At 43.2% G+C, this 27988-nt stretch overlaps 1 protein-coding gene across 2 annotated transcripts in view; it reads left to right on the top strand.

Moving 5' to 3' along the window:
* The first annotated feature begins 3 nt into the window (after positions 1–3).
* pla2g4ab (phospholipase A2, group IVAb (cytosolic, calcium-dependent)) overlaps positions 4–27988 on the top strand; it is a 59168-nt gene continuing 31183 nt past the window's right edge. Inside the window, exons 1-7 of one of the 2 annotated variants that reach the window (XM_064936009.1) lie at positions 4–537; positions 2102–2251; positions 11260–11341; positions 12344–12492; positions 12613–12729; positions 13161–13198; positions 26803–26947. In XM_064936009.1, the coding sequence (XP_064792081.1) occupies positions 2219–2251; positions 11260–11341; positions 12344–12492; positions 12613–12729; positions 13161–13198; positions 26803–26947 (564 nt within the window). In that variant the 5' untranslated portion in view covers positions 4–537; positions 2102–2218. Of the gene's footprint in view, positions 538–700; positions 851–2101; positions 2252–11259; positions 11342–12343; positions 12493–12612; positions 12730–13160; positions 13199–26802; positions 26948–27988 lie in introns of those variants that run through there. The other variant, XM_064936010.1, reaches the window with a different exon arrangement.

Here is a 27988-nt window from a genome sequence, read left to right as displayed (position 1 = left end):
CAAACTGGAAGTAGGGTTGTACTTGTAGGAATGATTGCGTACATACGTCGCATACCAAAAGTTCACATTTCAAATGTTTTTAGTCGTATGTACGGGATAGACATGGTATACACCGTCCAACAAAATGCTTACTTGCAGGTTCCCTCTGCACAATGCAACAAGAATGAAATATAATAATACGAAGATAAAGTAAATGGCTCAGTAGAAAAGAAATTGAAACATCCGCAGGTTGCATCATACTTCTCTCAGGGATTTTCTCAAGTCTTCCAACTCTCATGGGCAGCCTTTGAGGTCAGATAAGTAGCGAACAATGTCTCTGATACAACCCATGCGCCAAATTTCAGTTTTCTCCCCATAAATTCTGACTTCCTAAATTACCAAAGTTTAAGATTGAGTTCCGCTACGAGGTGTGTACGTTTTTCGAGAGGCGGTGTTTAAGCACCTCCTCCGGTTCATCTTATACCGTATACAGTGGAGCCATACTTCAGGCGTTGATGACATATTTCCTAGGATTTATGCGTTGATATTGTTCTCAAGGTAGGTGGACACATAACTGTCATTCCTCAGTGTTGCATGTTTGTTACAATACAAACACGTAAAGCCTGTTCTGTATCTTGCTGTTGCCGATTTAACTTTGGACACTGCGCTTTTCGAGATTGCTGTGCGCGGTGGTGTGTCGAGTCAGTGTATTAACTTGCTGTTTCCGTAAGCGGCAAGTCAACGGCAGTACATTGCCTTATTAGACCACTATAGAATTCGATTATTATTCGATCAGAACTGGAAATATATTATTCTAATTTTAAAATGATTGTGTTAACTTCAACAAGAATATACTAGCCTAAATCTACAAGTAAGACATTTTAGTTTTAAAACGTTTTTAAACACTTTCACATGTTAAACTCTCATTTGAAAGATATTATGCAACTCATCATCAACTTATCAATTCCACTGAAGATATTTGGCAAATGTAGGTTATTAATATGGATTGGAGCATAATTTGTTTTCATTGCTGTGTTTTGCCATGTAAAATGTTATTACTTTCCCTTCGCTTTTGTTATTACATTCATTTGATGCAGTCAGCGTGTCCAGCCATGGTCTATGAGCAGAGGATACCTTTTTGTATAGTAACAACACTAGTGTTACAACATGGCAATTAAGCCGGTTGATTACAGGTATGGCTAAGTCCATGGTCTTGCGTTTAGGAACATCACAATTCAGTCATTGAATTGACTTTTGAATGAATAACCATTATTGTAATTTAATTCTAATTTAATGAGGAGACCAGATAGATAGTTAAGCATATTGGCACAGCTTTCTTGTACCAAAATAACCATAAGCCCACTCAGTGGTCAGGCCAAGCTGTCTGTGTTCCTGTCCAATCCACTCAGCTCTTATTGCTTTGTGGATGGATCGTTCAGAAATGTGGAATACATGCAGGTCACCACGTCACAGCCCAAATAGGCTCATTCAGAACTTGGACCATCCATTCAAACTACGTGACCAGCACTGCGAACACACAACCACACTACGTGCATGAACTCTTCACAGAAATGCTACGCTTTGTTGAACAACTGTGGGGAGCCTTGGAGCCACACTGGGCTTGTGGTCTACTGTAATACACACACAACACATACACACACACACAAATTATTAGGCTGCGGTAGCATCTCTCACTTCGCTGAGTCACATAGGCCTCTATCTCTCTCACACACACGCACACACACACACGCGCGCACACGCACACACACACACACACACACACACACACACACACACACACACACACACACACACACACACACACACACACACACAGGCCTATCTCAGTCTTGTGGCTCCAGTACATCCCCTCTCCCTGGTCCTACACTCACTACAGTAGCTGATAACCAGTTATTTCATTAGCTGATAACCAGTTATAAGCAGTTATTTCAAGTTATTAGTATTTTACATCATCACTGTTTCAAACTGTTTCACTTACCAGCAACGTGTCATTATTACTGTCAAGCAAATCTATTGTTTCACTAACTGCCACAAGTTACCATGTGTCATATCTGTCTTACCACACCATCCCTTTACATAATGATGCTCTGTGTGTCCCCAGTCTGTAGATTCTACCCAGTGTTCCTGGAGGATCTGTTTAAGTTCAAGGACACATTTGGAGACTGGACAGAGACTCTCCTCCTACAGTAGCTGACACCAACTCTCCCACCAGCCAACCATGTCTTCCATAGACCCCTACCAGTACATTATTGTAAGTCCACACATGTCCGGTTACATTCAAATTCTTAGGTATTTACTATACTGCATGTTTTGCATACATTTACTTGGTATTTTGGTAGTGTAACAAACAGCTTCTTACAACTTTGCCTTAAGTCCAGTGAGTCATGTGCTCCAGTAATAAGAAGGAACCTACTACTCTAGATAAGACTATCTTTGGCCACATAGTATTTCTGATAAAGCAGTATTACTTCAGTAGAAAACCTTATATTTGTTCCATCTCGATCTATCAACATTAGATTAGTGGGCAGCTCTGTTCTCACTACAGTTCTCATCTCACTCGTTTTTATTTTATTTTACCTTTATTTAACCAGGTAGGCTAGTTGAGAACAAGTTCTCATTCACAACTGCGACCTGGCCAAGATAAAGCATAGCAGTGTGAACAGACAACAACACAGAGTTACACATGGAGTAAACAATACACAAGTCAATAGCACAGAACACTGGAGTGATAAATGATCAGATGGTCATGTCCAGGTAGAGATACTGGTGTGCAAAAGAGCAGAAAATTGAATAAATAAAAACAGTATGGGGATGAGGTAGGTAAATTGGGTGGGCTATTTGCCGATGGACTATGTACAGCTGCAGCGATCAGTTAGCTGCTCAGATAGCAGATGTTTAAAGTTGGTAAGGGAGATAAAAGTCTCCAACTTCAACGATTTTTGCAATTCGTTCCAGTCACAGGCAGCAGAGAACTGGAAGGAAAGGCGGCCAAATGAGGTGTTGGCTTTAGGGATGATCAGTGAGATACATCTGCTGGAGCGCGTGCTACGGGTGGGTGTTGCCATCGTGACCAGTGAACTGAGATAAGGCGGAGCTTTACCTAGCATGGACTTGTAGATGACCTGGAACCAGTGGGTCTGGCGATGAATATGTAGCGAGGGCCAGCCGTCTAGAGCATACAGGTCGCAGTGGTGGGTGGTATAAGGTGCTTTAGTAACAAAATGGATGGCACTGTGATAAACTGCATCCAGTTTGCTGTGTGGAGTATTGGAAGCTACTTTGTAGATGACATCGCCGAAGTCGAGGATCGGTAGGATAGTCAGTTTTACTAGGGTAAGTTTGGCGGCGTGAGTGAAGGAGGCTTTGTTGCGAAATAGAAAGCCGACTCTAGATTTGATTTTAGATTGGAGATGTTTGATATGAGTCTGGAAGGACTGTTTACTGTCTAGCCAGACACCTAGGTACTTATAGATGTCCACATATTCTAGGTCGGAACCATCCAGGGTGGTGATGCTAGTCGGGCGTGCGGGTGCAGGCAGCGAACGGTTGAAAAGCATGCATTTGGTTTTACTAGCGTTTAAGAGCAGCTGGAGGCCACGGAAGGAGAGTTGTATGGCATTGAGGCTCGTTTGGAGGTGAGATGTGTCCAAGGAGTGTCCAAGGAGTTCCTGAGTGGTGCAGCGGTCTAAGGCTCTACATCTCAGTGCTTGAGGCGTCACTACAGACACCCTGGTTCCAATCCAGACTCTATCACAACCGGCCGTGATTGGGAGTCCCGTAGGGCGACGCACAATTGGCCCAGCGTTGTCTGGGTTTGGCCGGTGTAGGCCGTCATTGTAAATTAGTGTTTGTTCTCAATTGACTTGCCAAGTTAAATATATATATATTTTTTAAACACTACAGCTCTCTTCTCACTACAGCTCTGCTCTCACTACAGCACTCTTCTCACTACGGCTCTCTTCTCACTACAGCTCTCCTCTCACTACGGCTCCCTTCTCATTACAGCTGTCTTCTCACTACGGCTCTCTTCTCACTACAGCTCTCCTCTCACTACGGCTCCCTTCTCATTACAGCTGTCTTCTCACTACAGCTCTGCTCTCACTACAGCTCTCTTCTCACTACGGCTCCCTTTTCACAACAGCTGTCTTCTCACTACAGCTCTGCTCTCACTACAGCTCTGCTCTCACTACGGCTCTCTTCTCACTACAGCTCTGCTCTCACTACAGCTCTCTTCTCACTACAGCTGTCTTCTCACTACAGCTCTCTTCTCACTACAGCTCTCTTTTCACTACAGCTCTGCTCTCACTACAGCTCTGCTCTCACTACAGCTGTCTTCTCACTACAGCTCTGCTCTCACTACAGCTGTCTTCTCACTACAGCTCTCTTCTCATTACAGATGTCTTCTCAGTACAGCTCTCCGGGCTAGGGGTAGGCCTAGTGTTCATCATGATAGGATAAAGAAGGTGTAGGGTGGCCCAGCCCCCGAAGTGACTCAGATCAACTGTATGCAAGGATTTCCTTTCTGTTGTCTTAGGAATTCGACATTCTATGTGTTATCTCACCAACCCCATCTTGTCACACCTCTGGGTATCAGAGGTTCAGTTGTCTTTACATCTTGTAGGTTTGACATCTGATTGGAAGTTAATTCAACAGTTAACTCAACATGGTATTGGTCAACAACTCAGATTCTTTACCTACACATAATCAGATGTTATAAAGGGTCTTAGATTAATTGCCTCTTTCTCTTTTTTGTTGCTGACCTGCACTGGTTAGATTCCTACACCATTTCTTTCTCTCTCCACCCCAGTGTCTCTTGGGGCATGGCCTTTCAGGTCATGACTTCTCTCTCCACCCCAGTAACTCTTGGGGCATGGCCTTTCAGGTCATGACTTCTCTCTCCACCCCAGGGACTCTTGGGGCATGGCCTTTCAGGTCATGACTTCTCTCTCCACCCCAGGGTCTCTTGGGGCATGGCCTGTCAGGTCATGACTTCTCTCTCCACCCCAGGGACTCTTGGGGCATGGCCTGTCAGGTCATGACTTCTCTCTCTACCCCAGGGACTCTTGGGGCATGGCCTTTCAGGTCATGACTTCTCTCTCCACCCCAGGGACTCTTGGGGCATGGCTTTCCAGGTCATGACTTCTCTCTCCACCCCAGGGTCTCTTGGGGCATGGCCTTTCAGGTCATGACTTCTCTCTCCACCCCAGGGACTCTTGGGGCATGGCCTGTCAGGTCATGACTTCTCTCTCCACCCCAGTGACTCTTGGGGCATGGCCTTTCAGGTCATGACTTCTCTCTCCACCCCAGTGACTCTTGGGGCATGGCCTTTCAGGTCATGACTTCTCTCTCCACCCCAGGGACTCTTGGGGCATGGCCTTTCAGGTCATGACTTCTCTCTCCACCCCAGGGACTCTTGGGGCATGGCCTTTCAGGTCATGACTTCTCTCTCCACCCCAGGGTCTCTTGGGGCATGCCTTTCAAGGTCATGACTTCTCTCTGCACCCCAGGGTCTCTTGGGGCATGGCCTTTCAGGTCATGACTTCTCTCTCCACCCCAGGGTCTCTTGGGGCATGGCCTTTCAGGTCTTGACTTCTCTCTCCACCCCAAGGTCTCTTGGGGCATGGCCTTTCAGGTCATGACTTCTCTCTCCACCCCAGGGACTCTTGGGGCATGGCCTGTCAGGTCATGACTTCTCTCTCCACCCCAGGGACTCTTGGGGCATGGCCTTTCAGGTCATGACTTCTCTCTCCACCCCAGGGTCTCTTGGGGCATGGCCTTTCAGGTAATGACTTCTCTCTCCACCCCAGGGTCTCTTGGGGCATGGCCTTTCAGGTCATGACTTCTCTCTCCACCCCAGGGACTCTTGGGGCATGGCCTTTCAGGTCATGACTTCTTTCTCCACCCCAGGGTCTCTTGGGGCATGGTCTGTCAGGTCATGACTTCTCTCTCCACCCCAGGGACTCTTGGGGCATGGCCTTTCAAGGTCATGACTTCTCTCTGCACCCCAGGGTCTCTTGGGGCATGGCCTTTCAGGTCATGACTTCTCTCTCCACCCCAGGGACTCTTGGGGCATGGTCTGTCAGGTCATGACTTCTCTCTCCACCCCAGGGACTCTTGGGGCATGGCCTTTCAGGTCATGGCTTCTCTCTCCACCCCAGGGACTCTTGGGGCATGGCTTTCCAGGTCATGACTTCTCTCTCCACCCCAGGGTCTCTTGGGGCATGGCCTTTCAGGTCATGACTTCTCTCTCCACCCCAGGGTCTCTTGGGGCATGGCCTTTCAGGTCATGACTTCTCTCTCCACCCCAGTGTCTCTTGGGGCATGGCCTTTCAGGTCATGACTTCTCTCTCCACCCCAAGGTCTCTTGGGGCATGGCCTTTCAGGTCATGACTTCTCTCTCCACCCCAGGGACTCTTGGAGCATGGCTTTCCAGGTCATGACTTCTTTCTCCACCCCAGGGTCTCTTGGGGCATGGCCTTTCAGGTCATGACTTCTCTCTCCACCCCAGGGTCTCTTGGGGCATGGCCTTTCAGGTCATGACTTCTCTCTCCACCCCAGTGACTCTTGGGGCATGGTTTTCCAGGTCATGACTTCTCTCTCCACCCCAGGGTCTCTTGGGGCATGGCCTTTCAGGTCATGACTTCTCTCTCACTCTCTGATCATGCTTAGAGTAATGTCTTGTAATGCTTGTTAATAATTTGTAACATAAGTTTATTCCTTGTATAATGCATCTTTCATTTGAAAAAGTAATTAAATAGACTATTTGGAATTCCATTCTCTCTGACACCGCCTAGTATAGAGGTCCTGGTTGGCAGTGATGTACTGGGCTACACGCACTACCCTCTGTAGCACCTTATGGTCAGATGCCGAGCAGTTGTCATACCAAGCAGTGATGCAACCAGTCAGGCAGGATGCTCTCGGTGGTGCAGCTGTAGAACTTTTGGAGGATCTGGGAACCCATGCCAAATCTTTTCTGTCTCTTGAGGGGGAATAGTCTCTTGCATATTTTAATTATCTTTAAGGAGTCAAGTAAACATTTGAATAGGCTAATTGCATAGTCTTATTCTTATCACGGGTCGCATGTGAGGTAAATATAATATACACATATCAAATATTACCCCACTACAAATGTGCCCTGTTGTCTTGACATGGAGATATTCCACTGTAGCCCCGTTGGCTGCTCAGTTCCTATTGAAAGTCTATGCCTGCTGCGAGGCCTCACTCATCACTGCTATGCTGTAGTGGAGACTAGCAGATCTGCACGTTCACTTCCAGGGGAATGGTGATAAGACAAATGACATCATCATACCATCTGTTTACAAATGACCTAAAACAAAAAGAAACCACAAAACTACAGTTGTCTGCCCCATAGTAGGAGTACGGGATCTGATTGTCTTTCACAGTACCTGCACACAGCCCATCTGTAAATAGCACACCCGACTACCTCATCCCCATATTGTTATTTACCCTCCTGCTCTTTTGCACACCAGTATCTCTACTTGCACATCATCATCTGCACATATATCACTCTAACAATTATTTTCACCTCTATGGCCTATTTATTGCCTTTCCTCTCTAGTCTTCTACATTTGCACACACTGTATATAGATCTTTCTATTTTTCTTTTCTTTTGTGTTATTTGACTGTACGTTTGTTTATGTGTAACTCTATGTTGTTGTTTTTTGTCGCACTGCTATGCTTTATCTTGGCCAGGTCGCAGTTGTAAATGACAACTTGTTCTTAACTGGCCTACCTGGTTAAATAAAAACAGTAAGAGAAGGATATGACTCACAAGACACAGGTTATCATCATCAGCCCAGGTTTGGACACAAATCACAGTTTGAAATTGTACACAGAAATTGTATCCAGGTGGTCTGTACCCAAACAATTTGAACTTTTAAAAATCCACCTCTCTAAAAACAAGTCTCTCTCCGTTGCCACCTGCAATAGACCACCCTCTGCCCCCAGCAGTGCTCTGGACACCATATGTGAACTGATTGCCCCCCATCTATCTTCAGAGCTCGTGCTGCTAGGCGACCTAAACTTGAACATGCTTAACACCCCAGTCATCCTACAATCTAAGCTTGATGTCCTCAATCTCACACAAATTATCAATGAACCTACCAGGTACCACCCCAAAGCCGTAAACACGGGCACCCTCATAGATATCATCCTAACCAACTTGCCCTCTAAATACACCTCTGCTGTTTTCAACCAAGATCTCAGCGATCACTGCCTCATTGCCTGCATCCGTAATGGGTCAGCGGTCAAACGACCTCCACTCATCACTGTCAAACGCTCCCTGAAAGAATGGAGCGAGCAGGCCTTTCTAATCGACCTGGCCGGGGTATCCTGGAAGGATATTGACCTCATCCTGTCAGTAGAGGATGCCTGGTTATTTTTTTTAAATGCCTTCCTCACCATCTTAAATAAGCATGCCCCATTCAATAAATGTAGAACCAGGAACAGATATAGCCCTTGGTTCTCTGCAGACCTGACTGCCCTTAACCAACACAAAAACATCCTATGGCGTTCTGCACTAGCATCGAACAGCCCCCGTGATATGCAACTTTTCAGGGAAGCTAGAAACCAATATACACAGGCAGTTAGCTTTTTCAAGCAGAAATTTGCTTCCTGCAATACAAACTCAAAAAAGTTCTGGGACACTGTAAAGTCCATGGAGAATAAGAACACCTCCTCCCAGCTGCCCACTGCACTGAGGATAGGAAACACTGTCACCACCGATAAATCCACTGTAATTAAGAATTTCAATAAGCATTTTTCTACAGCTGGCCATGCTTTTCACCTGGCTACCCCGGTCAACAGCACTGCACCCCCACAGCAACTCGCCCAAGCCTTCCCCATTTCTCCTTCTCCCAAATCCAGTCAGCTGATGCTCTGCAAGAGCTGCAAAATGTGGACCCCTACAAATCAGCCGGGCTAGACCATCTGGACCCTTTCTTTCTAAAATTAACTGCCGAAATTGTTGCAACCCCTATTACTAGCCTGTTCAACCTCTCTTTCGCGTCGTCTGAGATTCCCAAAGATTGGAAAGCAGCTGCGGTCATCCCCCTCTTCAAAGGGGGGGACACTCTTGACCCAAACTGTTACAGACCTATATCTATCCTACCCTGCCTTTCTAAGGTCTTCGAAAGCCAAGTCAACAAACAGATTACCGACCATTTCGAATCCCACCGCACCTTCTCCGCTATGAAATCTGTTTTCAGAGCTGGTCACGGGTGCAACTTAGCCACGCTCAAGGTCCTAAACGATATCTTAACCGCCATCGATAAGAAACAATTCTGTGCAGCCGTATTCATTGACCTGGCCAAGGCATTCGACTCTGTCAATCACCTCATCCTCATCGGCAGATTCGATAGCCTTGGTTTCTCAAATGATTGCCTCGCCTGGTTCACCAACTACTTCTCTGATAGAGTTCAGTGTGTCAAATCGGAGGGCCTGTTGTCCTGGCCTCTGGTAGTCTCTATGGGGGTGCCACAGGGTTAAATTCTTGGACCAATTCTCTCCTCTGTATACATCAATGATGTCGCTCTTGCTGCTGGTGAGTCTCTGATCCACCTCTACGCAGACGACACCATTCTGTATACTTCTGGCCCTTCTTTGGACACTGTATTAACAACCCTCCAGACAAGATTCAATGCCATACAACTCTCCTTCCGTGGCCTCCAATTGCTCTTAAATACAAGTAAAACTAAATGCATGTTCTTCAACCGATCGCTGCCTGCACCTGCTCGCCCGTCCAACATCACTACTCTGGACGGTTCTGACTTAGAATATGTGGACAACTAAAATAACTAGGTGTCTGGTTAGACTGTAAACTCTCCTTCCAGACTCACATCAAACATCTCAAATCCAAAGTTAAATCTAGAATTGGCTTCCTGTTTCGCAACAAAGCATCCTTCACTCATGCTGCCAAACATACCCTTGTAAAACTGACCATCCTACCGATCCTCAACTTCGGCGGTGTCATTTACAAAATAGCCTCCAATACCCTACTCAATAAATTGGATGCAGTCTATCACAGTGCCATCCGTTTTGTCACCAAAGCCCCATATGCTACCCACAACTGCGACCTGTACACTCTTGTTGGCTGGCCCTCGCTTCATACTAGTCGCCAAACCCACTGGCTCCAGGTCATCTACAAGACCCTGCTAGGTAAAGTCCCCCCTTATCTCAGATCGCCGGTCACCGTAGCAGCACCCACCTGTAGCACGCGCTCCAGCAGGTATATATCTCTGGTCACCCCCAAAACCAATTCTTCCTTTGTCCGCCTCTCCTTCCAGTTCTCTGCTGCCAATGACTGGAACGATCTACAAAAATCTCTGAAACTAGATACACTTATCTCCCTTACTAGCTGTTATGGCAAGGCAATCCCCGAGGGGAACTCTACCCCCCATTCAGCTGAAAAGGTGACGCAGGGAATTCAAAAATATTCTTTAGAAATATTTAACTTTCACACATGAACAAGTCCAATACCTCAAATGAAAGATAAACATCTTGTTCATCTACCCACCATGTCCGATTTTTAAAATGTTTTACAGCGAAAACAACATATATTTATGTTAGACCACCACCAAATCAAAGGAAAAACGCAGCCATTTTTTCCAGCCAAAGATAGTCACAAAAGCAGGTTTAGAGATAAAATTAATCACTAACCTTTTGAAAATCTTCATCAGATGACACTCATATGGCATGTTGCACAATACATTTATGTTTTGTTCGATAATATGCATATTTATATCCACAAATCTCGGATTACATTGACGCCATGTTCAGAAATGCCTCCAAAATATCCGGAGGAATTATAGAAAGCTACGCCAGATAACAGAAATACTCATCATAAACTTTGACTAAAGATACATGTTCTACATATAGTTAGAAAGATACACTGGTTCTTAATGCAACCGCTGTGTCAGATGTTTTTTAAACGTTACGGAAAAAGCCTACCATGCAATAATCTGAGACAGCGCTCAGACGTAAAACTATTTCTCTGCCATGTGTCTCTGTGTTGTTGTTTGTGTCGAACTGCTGTGCTTTATCTTGGCCAGGTCGCAATTGTAAATGAGAACTTGTTCTCAACTTGGCTACCTGGTTAAATAAAGGTAAAAAAACAACAAAAAAACAATGTACGTAAGTAGTTCTATGTTGGAGTTCAAGTGTGATAGATCTGTGTTTGTGTGAGGAGTGTGTCCTGGCTCACAGACTCTCTGTTATGTGTTGTGTTGTGTTTCTGTGCAGGTGGAGCAGCAGTTTTCTCACAAGTTCAGAGTGACGGTGGTGCGAGCTGAGAATGTCACCAAGGGGGCACTGGGTGACCTGTGTGAGTCTGACAACACCTGTTATTCTACATGCTCCTAGTTCACACGTTAACGATCACAAATTCACCAACATTAAAACACACCACAGAGAGTTGTTATTTCTGTAAAAACTAAGATTTAATGTTTTGTGATGAAATGTAATGCCACCAAGTAATAGCAATATTATTAAAGTCATAACTCTATAGTGTCATCTATTTGTTGCTATGTATGTTTCTATCACATTAATATGTTTGTTTGTATGTAAATCAAATCAATCAAATGTAATGTTATTTATCACATGCTTGGTAAACAACAGGTGTAAACTATCACTGAAATGCGCACTTATCAAATCAAATTTATTTTATATAGCCCTTCGTACATCAGCTGATATCTCAAAGTACTGTACAGAAACACAGCCTGAAACCCCAAACAGCAAGCAATGCAGGTGTAGAAGCACGGTGGCTAGGAAAAACTCCCTAGAAAGGCCAAAACCTAGGAAGAAACCTGGAGAGGAACCAGCCACTTATGGGCTCTTCCCAACAATGCAGAGAAAAATAACTATACAAGGAATAAATATGTAACGAGTAATGATAACTTGCCGATAGACCGTTGCTCACGAGTGGCACAGCGGTCTGAGGCACTGCATCTCAGTCCAAGAGGTGTCACTACAGTCCCTGGTTCAAATCCAGGCTGTATCACATCTAGCCGTGATTGGGAGTCCCATAGGGCGGTGCACAAATAAAGGTTAAATAAAAAATAAATATATATGGGGAACCAGTACTGAGTTGATGTGCAGCAGTACGAGGTAATTGAGGTAGATATGTAAATATAGGTAGAGATAAAGTGACTAGGCAACAGGACAGTAGCAGCAGTGTATGTGATGGGTCAATGCAGATAGTCCGCGTAGCTTTAAGTAAACTATTTAACTAATTGTTTAGCAGTCTTAGAAGTTGGTCAGGGTCCTGTTGGCTCCAGACTTGGTACATTGGTACAGCTTAGCTGTGTTTGTGTGTTTGTGTCTGCAGTGGACACTCCTGACCCCTATGTGGAGCTGTTCATCCCAACTTCCCCCGAGAGCAGGAAACGAACGCGCCACATAGACAACGACATCAACCCTGAATGGAACGAAACATTTGGCTTCATACTAGACCCAAACCAGGAGAACTTTCTTGAGGTGAACAAAAGTCTAATAAAATCAAAACAGTCAAATGCAACTCATTCTATGTCAGGCCCAGTGCACTACAGTACAATGGTTACCTGAAGCTTGTCTGTTGGTGCTTTACCACTCAATCAGATAACGTTAATGGATGCCAATTACGTGATGGATGAGAAACTTGGGACTGCGTCGTACAACATCTCCAAAATGTTGAAAACTGGTCAGACGGAGATGGTGCCTTTTCTTATCGGCAAAGTAAGCTCTCTCTCTCTCTCTCTCTCTCTCTCTCTCTCTATATATATATATATATATATATATATATATATATATATATATATATATTAACCTACGGCGGAAAGTGTGTCTGAAATACATTCGCTCTCACCAGACTGTAGTTGAGTGATGACTTATCTTTGAGAGTTTTTCCTTTCTTCTCATCTTTTTTTTTCTTCCTGAATATCCCTCTTTTCTTTGTTTCCCTCTATCTATCCACTCCCCCCTCTTCATTACTGTAGCCCACCCACCTGCATCTCTCCCCCTTCTCTCCTCTCATCACTCTCCTCCTGTCATCCCTCCTCTTTCTGCTTGTGGATGTTGTATTCTATCCCAGGGTGTTTTGCAGTTGACATATTAATCCATTTTTTCTCTTCTACAATAACCACAGCATCTTTGTGTTGTTTTTACAGGCAACCAATGTGTACTTAGAGATGGCTCTGGAGGTCTGGTAGGTACATTTTCATTATTTCTCCATTCCTCTCCTCGTGTCTGTCTGTCAGGAAGCCTGTCTGGTTTACAGATGCTATCTTAAACACTGTGGCTTCTCTGGTTCACCTGAAGGCCTCTCTCTCTCTCAAATTCAAATAGCTTTTTTGGCATCTATCTCTCTCTCCATGTACAAAAATAAGCACACAGCCAGATAATAACCCTTAAAACTGTAGCACTGGGTGGAACAGTACTTTAGACTCAGGAATTCACGTCAAGCTATTTAACCCACACCAGAGTGATAAGTACATTTCTTTCTACTTTTAAAGACTGTAACTGTTTTCAGTAAACACATGGCTTAGATTTACTGTACTGTTGCATCACAAAGGGCTTTTGCTTCAGATGACGGGGAGGATATGTTTGGCATGTTTTGGAGGTAGGACGTCAGAGGTAGTGGGTGTGTTTGTCTCAGTAGGTCTGTCTCAGACCAGACCATCTTGGAGCGAGGCTTTTATTCAAAGTGACTAACAGTCATGCGTACATAGTAACCCACAGTACATAAAATCAATCACCATTGCTGACCAAGAGGTCTACTACGTGTCTGTTTCCATATGGGAAAATATTTGATGTTTTAAAGCTGTTGTTCATATGTAATTACATTACACAACTGTATTTGTATTTATTATGGATGCTTCCAAAGCAGCAGCTACTCTTCCTGGGGTCCAGCAAAATTAAGGCAGTTTATACAATTGTAAAAACATTACAGCACATTCACAGATTTCACAACACACTGTGTGCCCTCAGGCCCCTACTCCACCACTACCACATATCTACAGTACTAAATCCATGTGTATGTATAGTGTGTGTGTCTGTGTCTGTGTCTGTGTCTGTCTGTGTCTGTCTGTGTCTGTCTGTGTCTGTGTGTGTGTCTCTGTGTCTGTGTGTGTGTGTGTGTGTGTATGTCTCTGTGTGTCTGTGTGTGTGTGTGTCTGTGTCTGTGTGTGTGTGTGTGTGTGTGTGTGTGTGTGTGTGTGTGTGTGTGTGTGTGTGTGTGTGTGTGTGTGTGTGTGTGTGTGTGTGTGTGTTGCTTCACATTCCCCACTGGTGTTTTGTTATCTGTTTTTTAAATCTGATTTCACTGCTTTGCGTCAGTTACTTGATGTGGAATAGAGTTCCATGTCGTCATGGTTCTATGTAGTACTGTGTGCCTCCCATAGTCTGTTCTGGACTTGGGGACTGTGAAGAGACCTCTTGTGGCATGTCTTGTGGAGTATGCATGGGTGTCCGAGCTGTGTGCCAGTAGTTTAGACAGACAGCTCGGTGCATTCAACATGTCAATACTTCTCATAAAGAAAAGTAGTGATGAAGTCAATCTCTCTTCCACTTTCAGCCAGGAGAGATTGACATGCATATTATTAATATTAGCTCTCTGTGTATCCAAGGGCCAGCCGTGCTGCCCTGTTCTGAAACAATTGCAATTTTCCTTAGTCCTTTTTTGTGGCACCTAACCACACGACTGAACAGTAGTCAAGGTGTGACAAAACTAGGGCCTGTAGGACCTGCCTTGTTGATAGTGTTGTTAAGAAGGCGGAGCATCGCTTTATTATAGACAAACTTCTCCCCATCTTAGCTACTACTGCATCAATAGTTTTGACCATGACAGTTTATAATCTAGGGTTACTCCAAGCAGTTTAGTCATTTCCACATGCTCAATTTCCACATTATTTATTACAAGTTTTAGTTGAGGTTTAATGTTTAGTGAGTGTTTTGATCCAAATACAATGCTTTTAGTTTTAGAAATATTTAGGGCTGACTTATTCCTTGCCACCCACTCTGAAGCTAACTTGCAGCTCTTTGTTGAGTGTTGCAGTTATTTCAGTCGCTGTAGTAGCTGATGTGTATAGTGTTGAGTCATCCGCAAACATAGACACTCTGGCTTTATTCAAAGTCAGTGGCATGTCGTTAGTAAAAATAGAAAAAAGCAAGGGGCCTTAACAGCTACCCTGGCGAATTCCTCATTTTATCTGGATTATATTTGAGAGGCTTCCATTAAATATCATCCTCTGTGTTCTGTTAGACAAGTACCTCTTTATCCACATTATAGCAGGGGGTGTAAAGCCATAACACATACATTTTTCCAGCAGCAGACTATGATCGATAATGTAAAAAGCTGCACTGAAGCCTAACAAGACAGCCCCCACAATCATTGTATCATCAATTTCTCTCAGCCAATCATCAGTCATTTGTGTAAGTGCTGACATCCCTAAGTTTGCTTATCTCGTCAATTAAAAAGTAATTAAAGTAGGTTTCATTATCAGTGAGCTTTGTGATGAATGAGCCATCTGACTCAATGAATGAAGGAGCCGAGTTGTCTTTTTTCCCCAAAATTTCATATAAGGTGCCCCAAAGGCTTTTTACTATCATTCTTTATATAATTTCTCTTTGTTTCATAGTGTAGTTTATTTTTATTTAGTTACATGATTTCTTAATTTCAACCTGATCCAGGTTGCAGGCACTGGTTACAGTTTGAAGTTTTTTCCTGAGTGGGCAGCTTGATGATAGCCAGTCAATATTTAAATCACCCAGAAAATATACTTCTCTATTGATATCACATACATTATCAAGCATTTCACACACGCTATCCAGATACTGACTGTTAACACTTGGTGGTCTATGGCAGTTTCCCACAAGAATGGGAATTTAGGTGAGGCAGATGAACCTGTAGTCATTACATTACAACATTAGATCGTCTCTAAGCTTTACAGGAATGTGGTTCTGAATATAGACCTCAACACCGCCTCTGTTTGCATTTCTATATTTTCGGTAGATGTTATAACCATGTATTGCTACCACTGTATCCTCAAAGGTATTATCTCAGTGAGTTTCAGAGATAGTCAGAAAATGAATGTCATCTGTTACAAGCAAGTTATTGACTTCATGGACCTTGTTTCTTAGGCTACATATGTTAATATGGGATATTTGTAGCACTTTTCTGTGTTGTTTGATTGTTTTTAATGCTTTACTGCAGGGGTGTCAAAGTCAAATGGACGGAGGGCCAAATAAAAAATTTAGCTACAAGCCGAGGGCCGGACTGTTCGAATGTTCATTGAAAAATTTTTAAATGACGCATATAGTCTAGTGAACCAGATGACTCGTAATGTCACACAGAAAAGCCATTTCACACAGAAACATTTCGTCTCGGAGTTGTGTTGTGTCTTTCCCTTTGCTGTCCAAGAACAGACAAATCTCCTCACGAAGCTCGAAACATCTTTGAAGCACCTTTCCCTGGCTTAGCCATCGCACCTCTGTGTGATAAGGCAAATCACCATGCTCCGTTTCTAACTCCGTCAGAAATGCCTTGAACTGGCGGTGATTCAAACCTTTGGCTCTGATAAAGTTAACTGTGCGCGTGATGATGCTCATTACATGCTCCATTTTCAAGGCTTTACCGCACAACGCTTCCTGGTGTATGATACAATGATAAGCTGTCAGCTCACCTGTCGCGTTTTCCTCTTGCATCTTTTCCCGTATCTTCGCCACCAGTCCGCTCCTGTGTCCACACATCGCAGGTGCTCCGTCGGTTGTCAAACCCACGAGTTTTTCCCAAGGCAGCTCCATCTCATTTACACATCTTGACACCTCTTCATACAAATCATGCCCCGTAGTTGTGCCATGCATAGGACGTAAAGCCAAAAACTCCTCTGTCACGCTTAGGCTGGAGTCCACTCCGCGGATGAAAATTGACAACTGGGCAATGTCAGAAATGTCGGTGCTCTCATCCACAGCCAAGGAATATGCAATGAAATCTTTTCCCTTTTTCACAAGCTGCTCTTTTAGATTGATGGACAACTGGTCTACTCTCTCGGCAATGGTGTTTCTGCTCAGACTCACATTTAAAAAGAGTTGCCTTTTTTCTGGGCAAACTTCGTCACAAACTTTAATCATGCAGTTTTTGATGAAATCCCCCTCCGTAAATGGCCGGGCTGATTTAGCGATCTCTTCTGCCAAAATAAAACTGGCCTTGACAGCAGCCTGGCCTTGTGATTTGGCTTTTTTGAACAGAGCCTGTCGAGATTTGAGGCCTCGTTTTAATTCCTCTGCCTTTTGTAGCCTTTGTTCCATGTCCATATTCTTGTTTTTGTCCGCGTGTTTCGTTTCATAATGTCGTCTCAGATTATACTCTTTCAGTACCGCCACACTTTCTCCACACAGAAGACACACAGGTTTTCCAGCTACCTCCGTGAACATATACTCCGACTCCCACCTTGTTTGAAACCCCGGTTCTCAGTGTCCACCTTCCGTTTTGCCATTTTTGATGGGTATCTGAAAGTTAATTTTACTGTGATGCTGACGACTGCTGTGCCAATAAATATTGAAATGAAGCAGCCTACTGCTCGGTGCGTCACCGTTGCATTGTGGGAAATGTAGTATTGGTGCGTGTAAAAGATCTGCGGGCTGCCGGCTTGCTGCGGTCTGCGGGCCGGTTCTAATAATAAATCAAGATCATCCCAGGGGCCGTAAAAAACCTTCTCGCGGGCCGGATGTGGCCCGCGGGCCTTGACTCTGACATATGTGCTTTACTGGGAAGCTTATCAGATTCAGACTTGCTCATGTTATTTACATTGGAGCTGCAGTGTGAGCTGCATAAAGTGGTCTTCCTACTATTGCACACCACCTCAGTGCCAACAGTGTAACTCTGGTTTATAGGCTCATGATTACTGCTTAGAAATAGCCGTATGACAAACATATGTATTTGGTGCAATTAGTGGTACATAAATTAAATTACTTACATTGTGTTTGCCAATGCTCCTAAGATCATGTACATTTGATGCAGCATTATGACAACTCATTGTCACAATGGTAGGGATTAATTGAGCTGGTCTTGGATCATTTACCAGTCATTGTTTCAACTGTGAATATGTTTGTGCGCTTTTGTTTAAGGTTATTACTGTAGGTCTCCTAAACTAATCTTACTGCATTTCACTCAACAGCACACATCTGAAAATCTCTGACCCCATAAACAGGCCTTTTTCCTTTTTTTATTAGATAATTTTTGTATTTTTTGTATTTTACCCCCTTTTTCTCCCAAATGTCAATCTTGTCTCATCGCTGCAACTCCCTATCGGGCTCAGGAGGCGAAGATTGAGTCATGCGTCCTCTGAAACATGACCCGCCAAACCACTCTTCTTAACACCCGCCTGGATTTTTCTTCAATGAGTCCAACTGCTTTCTCGGGGACAGGCCCAAATCCCTGTCATTTGCGTGAAGAAAAGACAGAGAAAAAAGGGGCAGAGGTCGGGCTGCCTTCAGAGAATTTGTGGGCGAGTGAGTAAACCTCCACTACCATCCATACTATTGGCGAACGTGCAATCATTGGAAAACAAAATGGATGATCTATGATCAAGACTATCCTACCAACGGGAAATTAAATCTGTAATATCTTATGTTTCACCGAGTCGTGGCTGAATGACAATGCGGATAATACACAAAGAAGCTATGTCTGGTAAGACGAGGGGCGGGGATGTGTGTCTATTTGTCAATAACAGCTGGTGCTCAATGTCTAATATTAAAGAAATTTCATGGTATTGCTTGACTGAAGTAGAGTACCTTATGGTGCAACATCACTACTCTGGACGGCTCTGACTTAGAATACGTGGACAACTACAAATACTTAGGTGTCTGGTTAGACTGTAAACTCTCCTTCCAGACCCATATCAAACATCTCCAATCCAAAGTTAAATCTAGAATTGGCTTCCTATTTCGCAACAAAGCATCCTCCACTCATGCTGCCAAGCATACCCTTGTAAAACCGATCCTACCGATCCTCGACTTCGGCGATGTAATTTACAAAATAGCCTTCAATACCCTACTCAACAAATTGGATGCAGTCTATCACAGTGCAATCCGTTTTGTCACCAAAGCCCATATACTACCCACCATTGCGACCTGTACGCTCTTGTTGGCTGGCCCTCGCTTCATACTTGTGGCCAAACCCACTGGCTCCATGTCATCTACAAGACCCTGCTAGGTAAAGTCCCCCCTTATCTCAGCTCGCTGGTCACCATAGCATCTCCCACCTGTAGCACACGCTCCAGCAGGTATACAGTGCCTTGCGAAAGTATTCGGCCCCCTTGAACTTTGCGATCTTTTGCCACATTTCAGGCTTCAAACATAAAGATATAAAACTGTATTTTTTTGTGAAGAATCAACAACAAGTGGGACACAATCATGAAGTGGAACGACATTTATTGGATATTTCAAACTTTTTTAACAAATCAAAAACTGAAAAATTGGGCATGCAAAATTATTCAGCCCCCTTAAGTTAATACTTTGTAGCGCCACCTTTTGCTGCGATTACAGCTGTAAGTCGCTTGGGGTATGTCTCTATCAGTTTTGCACATCGAGAGACTGAATTGTTTTTCCCATTCCTCCTTGCAAAACAGCTCGAACTCAGTGAGGTTGGATGGAGAGCATTTGTGAACAGAAGTTTTCAGTTCTTTCCACAGATGCTCGATTGGATTCAGGTCTGGACTTTGACTTGGCCATTCTAACGCCTGGATATGTTTATTTTTGAACCATTCCATTGTAGATTTTGCTTTATGTTTTGGATCATTGTCTTGTTGGAAGACAAATCTCCGTCCCAGTCTCAGGTCTTTTGCAGACTCCATCAGGTTTTCTTCCATCCATCTTCCCATCAATTTTAACCATCTTCCCTGTCCCTGCTGAAGAAAAGCAGGCCCAAACCATGATGCTGCCACCACCATGTTTGACAGTGGGTATGGTGTGTTCAGGGTGATGAGCTGTGTTGCTTTTACGCCAAACATAACGTTTTGCATTGTTGCCAAAAAGTTCAATTTTGGTTTCATCTGACCAGAGCACCTTCTTCCACATGTTTGGTGTGTCTCCCAGGTGGCTTGTGGCAAACTTTAAACGACACTTTTTATGGCTTTCTTCTTGCCACTCTTCCATAAAGGCCAGATTTGTGCAATATACGACTGATTGTTGTCCTATGGACAGAGTCTCCCACCACAGCTGTAGATCTCTGCAGTTCATCCAGAGTGATCATGGGCCACTTGGCTGCATCTCTGATCAGTCTTCTCCTTGTATGAGTTGAAAGTTTAGAGGGACGGCCAGGTCTTGGTAGATTTGCAGTGGTCTGATACTCCTTCCATTTCAATATTATCGCTTGCACAGTGCTCCTTGGGATGTTTAAAGCTTGGGAAATCTTTTTGTATCCAAATCCGGCTTTAAACTTCTTCACAACAGTATCTCGGACCTGCCTGGTGTGTTCCTTGTTCTTCATGATGCTCTCTGCGCTTTTAACGGACCTCTGAGACTATCGCAGTGCAGGTGCTGTCACGCCTTGGTCTTAGTATTTTTGTGTTTTAGTTAATTAGTTGGTCAGGCCAGGGTGTGACATGGGTTTATTGTTTGTTGTAATTCTTAGTGGGGTTTTTTAGTTATTGGGATTGTAGCTGATTAGGGGTGTGTGTTGCATAGGTTTGGCTGCCTGAGGCGGTTCTCAATCAGAGTCAGGTGATTCTCGTTGTCTCTGATTGGGAACCGTATTTAGGTAGCCTGGGTTTCACTTTGTATTTCGTGGGTGATTGTTCCTGTCTCTGCGTTAGTGTTCACCAGACAGGCTGTTTAGGTTTTTCACGTTCCGTTTGTCGTTTTTGTTATTTCATGTATCGTCATTTGTCTATTAAAAACATGAGTAACCAACACGCTGCATTTCGGTCCGACTCTCTTTCGACAAACGAAGAACGCCGTAACAGGTGCATTTATAGGGAGACTTGACACACAGGTGGATTGTATTTATCATCATTAGTCATTTAGGTCAACATTGGATCATTCAGAGATCATCACTGAACTTCTGGAGAGAGTTTGCTGCACTGAAAGTAAAGGGGCTGAAACCTGAAATGTGGCAAAAGGTCGCAAAGTTCAAGGGGGCCGAATACTTTCGCAAGGCACTGTATCTCTCTAGTCACCCCCAAAACCAATTCTTTCTTTGGCCGCCTCTCTTTCCAGTTCTCTGCTGCCAATGACTGGAACGAACTATCTCTGAAACTGGAAACACTTATCTCCCTCACGAGCTTTAAGCACCAACTGTCAGAGCAGCTCACAGATTACTGCACCTGTACATAGCCCACCTATAATTTAGCCCAAACAAATACCTCTTTCCCTACTGTATTTAATTAATGTATTTATTTTGCTCCTTTGCACCCCATTATTTTTTATTTCTACTTTGCACATTCTTCCATTGCAAATCTACCATTCCAGTGTTTTACTTGCTATATTGTATTTACTTTGCCACCATGGCCTTTTTTTGCCTTTACCTCCCTTATCTCACCTCATTTGCTCACATCGTATATAGACTTGTTTATACTGTATTATTGACTGTATGTTTGTTTTACTCCATGTGTAACACTGTGTCGTTGTATGTGTCGAACTGCTTTGCTTTATCTTGGCCAGGTCGCAATTGTAAATGAGAACTTGTTCTCAACTTGCCTACCTGGTTAAATAAAGGTGAAATTAAAAAAAACAAATGATAAGCTGTAGACCACACTATCTACCAAGAGAGTTCTCATCTATATTATTCCTAGTCATCTATTTACCACCACAATCTGATACTGCCACTAAGACCGCACTCAACGAGCTGTATAAGGCCATAAGCAAACAAGAAAATGCTCATCCAGAAGTGGCGCTCCAAGTGGCCAAGGACTTTCATGCAGGCAAACTTAAATCCGTTTGACCTCAGTTCTACCAGTAGGAAACATCCGCATCGAGCTAAAGGCTATACCTCTTTCAATGAGCAGGACACGAGTCCGGACACTTATAAGAAATCCCGCTACGCCCTCAGACAAACCATTAAACAGGCAAAGCGTCAATACAGGATTAAGATTGAATCCTACTACACCGGCTATAACTCTCGTCGGATGTGGCAGGGCCGCCCCAACATTGTGCTGGGTGGTATACTGTATTTTACCATATACCGGTATCCAAAAGTTCACCCAAGTGTTTTGATCTAAATCGTAATTGCAACATTTGGTTAAAAATTAGGCCTAGTATTTTTGCCCATATCGTGGCAGTGTGGAAATTATCTCAAATGAGTGCAGGAAATGCAGAAATTGATGGAAATGCAGAAAATTATTTTGAATTGAAATGTGTAAAACAATCCGAATAGAGAAAGACTCATTGAAATGATGTATAATATATGTGTTGCCACCCTAGGGTCACGCACTACTCACAATGCAAATTTAGAACTTTTATTCATCAAAAATATATAACACCGCCATACCGTCAAAAATTAGAAAAATGCCATGATATGATATTTTGGCCATATCGCCCAGCCCTACAGCTGCACCATCGAGGGCATCCTGACCGGTTGCATCACCGCCTGGTACGGCAACTGCTCAGCATCTGACCGTGAGGCGCTACAGAGGGTAGTGCATGTAGCCCAGTACATCGCTGGGGCAAAGCGGAGCACCAAGTCTAGGACCATAAGGCTCCTTAACAGCTTTTACCCCCAAGCCATAAGACTGCTGAACAATTAATCAAATGGCCACCCAGACTATTTACATTGATACCCCCCCTCCATTTGTTTTTACACTGCTGCTACTCGCTGTTTATTATCTACGCAGTCACTTTACCCCTGCCTCCATGTACAAAATTACCTCGTTATTTTATTGTGTTACTTTAAAAAAAAATTTACTTTAGTTTATTTGGTAAATACTTTCTTAACTCTTTCTTGAACTGCATTGTTGGTTAAGGGCTTGTAAGTAAGAATTTCATGCTGACAAATAAAGTTTGATTTGATTTGACAGTCAACTTTCTCGCTCCTCCCACAACTTCCGGACTTTATAGCATTCCGAGAAAGCATTGATTATTGAGTCATTGTTAGAGTTACACTTATGACAATACGCTGCCGTTGTGCTGTAGAATTTATGAATTATATCTCTTGTACAATACATTCTATACATTAGTTTATGCTGTATTTAGTGTACATTTTCATTAACTGTCATTTCATTAGTTATGCTCCAACTTTCCTTACATCTTGTGCCAACATCAGTTATTTTTAAGTCTTGGTTCGAATAGTTTATGTTTATTCTAAGAGATTGTCAGTTGGATATGTTCTCTTCCCAATCATATGAATGTAATTTTCTGACTCAAATTAAGATTCCCTCAAGGTTGTTCTGACATTTTGTGATATGTAACTTTAAGTTGCAAGTATTTGAAACAGCAGTTTCTATGTTGGTCAGTCAAAAAATACTTTTTAAACCTGTCATGTAAATAAATGTATTTCCTGTTACCAAGTCATTTACATTTTCTATGCCTTTAGTTTTCCATGTGAACCAATTAATTAGTGAATTTTGAAAGCTATCCAAGTATTTTTCCATAAGGTTGTGTTTTTAGGAAGTAATATTGGTTCTTGTAGAATATGTTTCATTTTCTTCCATATTTGTATAATGTTCTTTACTCTATCCTTTGAAAATAGATACATCAAAATATTCTGGGGATGAGCATGAACATCTTCAATATGTTCCCATGCTTCCTCTTTAGTGCATTTAACTATATGTTGCAAGTTAAAGCCCTGGGTAGCAAGTTGATACAATTCCAAGTCTGGATGGTTAAAACCACCCTCAGATTTAGGAAGATGTAAAACTTTCCTTTTTTATTCTATGAATTTTATTTGCCCATATAAATTACCGCTTTTGTATCTCTCTCGGGAGATTTAGAAAATTATAACTAATTTAGGATGTATTAATTTTGTGAGAGCTGTGAGATATTTACCAGGTTTATTAGCCATTAAGTCATGTGCTTTATTTGAGTTTAACCTGTATTTGTTGGCTCTCTTCAAAGGTTAAAGATCGTATTCCTGCTTAAGTTCAGACATTTTATTTTCTTCTTTACCTTTTTTTAAGACAGTGATTTTTTTTCTTTCATTTCAATTTCTAAATCATATTTAACTTTTGCAGAGTATGAGATTAGCATTACCCTAATGTACGCCTTAAAGGCATCCCAAATGATATCAGAGGTCAGCTTTTCTCTGTCCTCTATGTCAACATTTGTAATGGTAAAGGTTTTTATTTTTTTTATTACTTATTATAACATTTCAGGTCCAGAATATGAGCTCTGTTCTTCCTCCAAACTCTGTTGCTAAGTTAATTATCTATTGGTGTAATTATACATAATATCAGAGGATGAGAGAATCAAATCAAAGTTTATTTGTCACGTGCGCCGAAGACCTTATCATGAAATGCTTACTTACAGGCTCGAACCAATGGTGCGAGAAAAAGAACGGTATGTGTGTGTGAGTAGGTAAGTAAAGAAATAAAACAATAGTAAAAAGAAATTTGAAAAAAAAGTAGCAAGGCTATATACAGACACCTGTTAGTCAGGCTTATTGAGGTAGTATGTACATGTAGGTATCATTAAAGTGACTATGCATATATGATGAACAGAGAGTAGCAGAAGCGTGAAAAGAGGGGTTGGCGGATAGTGGGACACAATGCAGATAGCCCGGTTAGCCAATGTGCGGGAGCACTGGTTAGTCGGGCCAATTTAGGTAGTATTTACATGAATGTATAGTTAAAGTGACTATGCATATAACATAAAGAGTAGCAGCAGAGTAAAAGACGGGTTGGGGGAGGCACACAATGCAAATAGTAAAGGGTAACCATTTGGTTACCTGTTCAGGGGTTTTATGGCTTGGGGGTAAAAACTGTTGAGATCCTTTTTGTCCTAGACTTGGCACTCTGGTACCGCTTGCCATGTGGTAGTAGAGAGAACAGTCTGTGGCTGGGGTCTTTGACAATTTTTAGGGCCTTCCTCTGACACCGCCTGGTGTAGAGGTCCTGGATGGCAGGCAGCTTTGCCCCAGTGATGTACTGGGCCGTACGCACTACCCTCTGTAGTGCCTTGCGGTCGGAGGCTGAGCAATTGCCGTACCAGGCAGTGATGCAACCGGTCAGGATGCTCTCGATGTTGCAGCTGTAGAACCTTTTGAGGATCTCAGGACCCATGCCAAATCTTTTTAGTTTCCTGAGGGGGAATAGGCTTTGTCGTGCCCTCTTCACGACTGTCTTGGTGTGTTTGGACCAATCTAGTTTGTTGTTGATGTGGACACCAATGAATTTGAAGCTCTCAACCTGCTCCACTACAGCCCCGTCGATGGGAATGGGGACGTGCTCGGTGCTCCTTTTCCTGTAGTCCACAATCATCTCCTTAATCTTGGTTACGTTGAGGGATGGGTTGTTATTCTGGCACCACCCGGCCAGGTCTCTGACCTCCTCCCTATAGGCTGTCTCGTCGTTGTCAGTGATCAGGCCTACCACTGTTGTGTCGTCAGCAAACTTAATGATGGTGTTGGAGTCGTGCCTGGCCATGCAGTCGTGGGTGATCAGGAAGTACAGGAGGGGACTGAGCACGCACCCATGAGGGGCTCCAGTGTTGTGGATCAGCGTGGCAGATGTGTTGCTACCTACCCTCACCACCTGGGGGTGGCCTGTCAGGAAGTCCAGGATCCAGTTGCAGAGGGAGGTGTTTAGTCCCAGGATCCTTAGCTTATTGATGAGCTTTGAAGGCACTATGGTGTTGAACGCTGAGCTGTAGTCAATGAACAGCATTCTCACATAGGTGTTCCTTTTGTCCAGGTGGGAAAGGGCAGTGTGGAGTGCAATAGAGATTGCATCATCTGTGGATCTGTTTGGGTGGTATGCAAATTGGAGTGGGTATAGTGTTTCTGGGATAGATATCACTAAACATGTTTTAATCCAGTAAATTGTTGAAAAGTGTTGAATGCATTTTTTTGAAATATAAATTTAGTCAAATCTTGAATAGCTTTTCTTGCTTTGAGAAAAAAATGAATAATCGTTTGTACTTGGGATAATAATCTCCAGGTGTCCTGTAAATAATGTCCTAGTGACACATGTTCAACTGAGCACTCAAAATTGAACAACAATCGAAATTGATAATACATTATTCCATTTGTCAGATATGATTCTTCAAAAATATTTATTTGATAAACATGTCTTAAGATACCAATATGCAGGGTTAAGGCAAATATATTTTTTTTAATAATCAAAGCAAGATAGACCACAGCCTGTCATTTCCAATGGGAACAGATGTGTCATAGTGTAAGTCGCTCTGGATAAGAGCGTCTGCTAAATGACTTGAATGTAAATGTTAAATGATAGTGGGCAGAGAACAAGCAAGGAGGTGGGCAGAGCCAAGCAGAGCTACTTAGTTCCTATTGGCCCGTTCTATCATACATCTTTACATAATAACTAGGCAAGTCAGTTAAGAACAAATTCTTATTTACAATGATGGCCTAGGAACAGTGGGTTAACTGCCTTTCTACAGGGGGAGAACAACAGATTTTTACCTTGTCAGCTCAGGGATTCAATCTAGCAACCTTTTGGTTACTAGCCCAACACTCTAACCACTAGGCCACCTGCCGCCCCAACATCTCCATATTTCTGTTCGGGAACGCCTACTCTGTAAAATGCGCATGTGCAATAACTCAATTCACCTTTGCACTCCTGAACAACGCAATTTGAATACTTCTACATCCAGTGAAATAACTCTGTCGTTGTTTTATCTGTTGTGTGTCTTTGTCTACAGTACTAACTTGGACCTGCGGTTCAGCCTGGCCCTGTGTGACAAGGAGAAACTGTTCAGACAGGCCCGCAGAGAGAAGGTGACGTTGGGCATCAAGAAGCTGCTAGACATGGAGAAGCCTCGCTTCCTCCCCAGCACCCCTCAGGAGGTGGGCATGCCAGAGTACTGTGGGCCCAGGCTCCAAGAGCGGCCTACGTCCAGCCACAGTGTCATTTTTTAAATATTTTTTATAATTTTGGTCTTAGATTCAAATGCAGTGTTTGACATGTAACACCTCATCTATTAGGGTGCATTGTAGGTTTAATGCGTCATAGAATGGTAACCACTCCAAAATGGCATGGCAATATAATAGACATGGGCTAAATAAACATATATTGCCATAGAAAGTGGGCTTACCCTGCAGTATTGCTTAGCAGAGTGGTCAAGGTCATAGCAAAGATCTGATCTTAGCAAACAACACCCTTTTTTCTATGCTTTATATACACATGCACCACATTCACACATTTAGATCTGTTAGTATTGTGATCACTTTGTCGCCGCTAACTTCCTCTTAGACCGAGAGCTCTCAGGGCCTGTTCAGCATTCCTCCCCTGGTTGGACTGGGCTGTGTTTCTGTGACTGGTTTTGGCTTTGTGTTCCTCACCTCTGGCCAGCTACTGTAGGCCCTTCCTGCCTGCCTGTGTCCTCACATGGTCCGGAAGCTACCAGCCATGATGAGATAATAACCCACCACATAACAGTAGTGTTGCAGAGCTGTTGAGCTGCCACACTGCATTCCCACTGGGGCTAGTAAATACTACTGTCTAGGACAAAGGAGACCATTCAATCTGGCCTGCGGGAGGTTTGAGTGAAAAACAAAGTTTAAAAAAACACTCCAGGCTCCAGTTTGTCTAAAACTATATATACTGAGCAAAAATATAAATGCAACATGCAGCAATTTCAAAAATGTTTTTGTGTTACAGTTCATATGAGGAAATCAGTTAATTGAAATGTATTAATTTGGCCCTAATCGATAGATTTCACATGACTGGGTAGGGGCACAGCCTGGGCATAGGCCAACAAGAGGGCATAGGCCAACAACTCACACTTTCGCTCACACACCATACACTGCCTTTAAAACACATGCTGTGGTACATTACAGACTCAATCAGTCAATACACTGTCTCGCACACACCATGAGGAATCCTGT

Source organism: Oncorhynchus masou, chromosome 24, assembly GCF_036934945.1.
Source record: "Oncorhynchus masou masou isolate Uvic2021 chromosome 24, UVic_Omas_1.1, whole genome shotgun sequence".
NCBI classification, from domain to species: domain Eukaryota; kingdom Metazoa; phylum Chordata; class Actinopteri; order Salmoniformes; family Salmonidae; genus Oncorhynchus; species Oncorhynchus masou.
The sequence above is the reverse complement of the archived record's forward strand: the minus strand, read 5'-3'. Positions and strand labels throughout refer to the sequence as shown.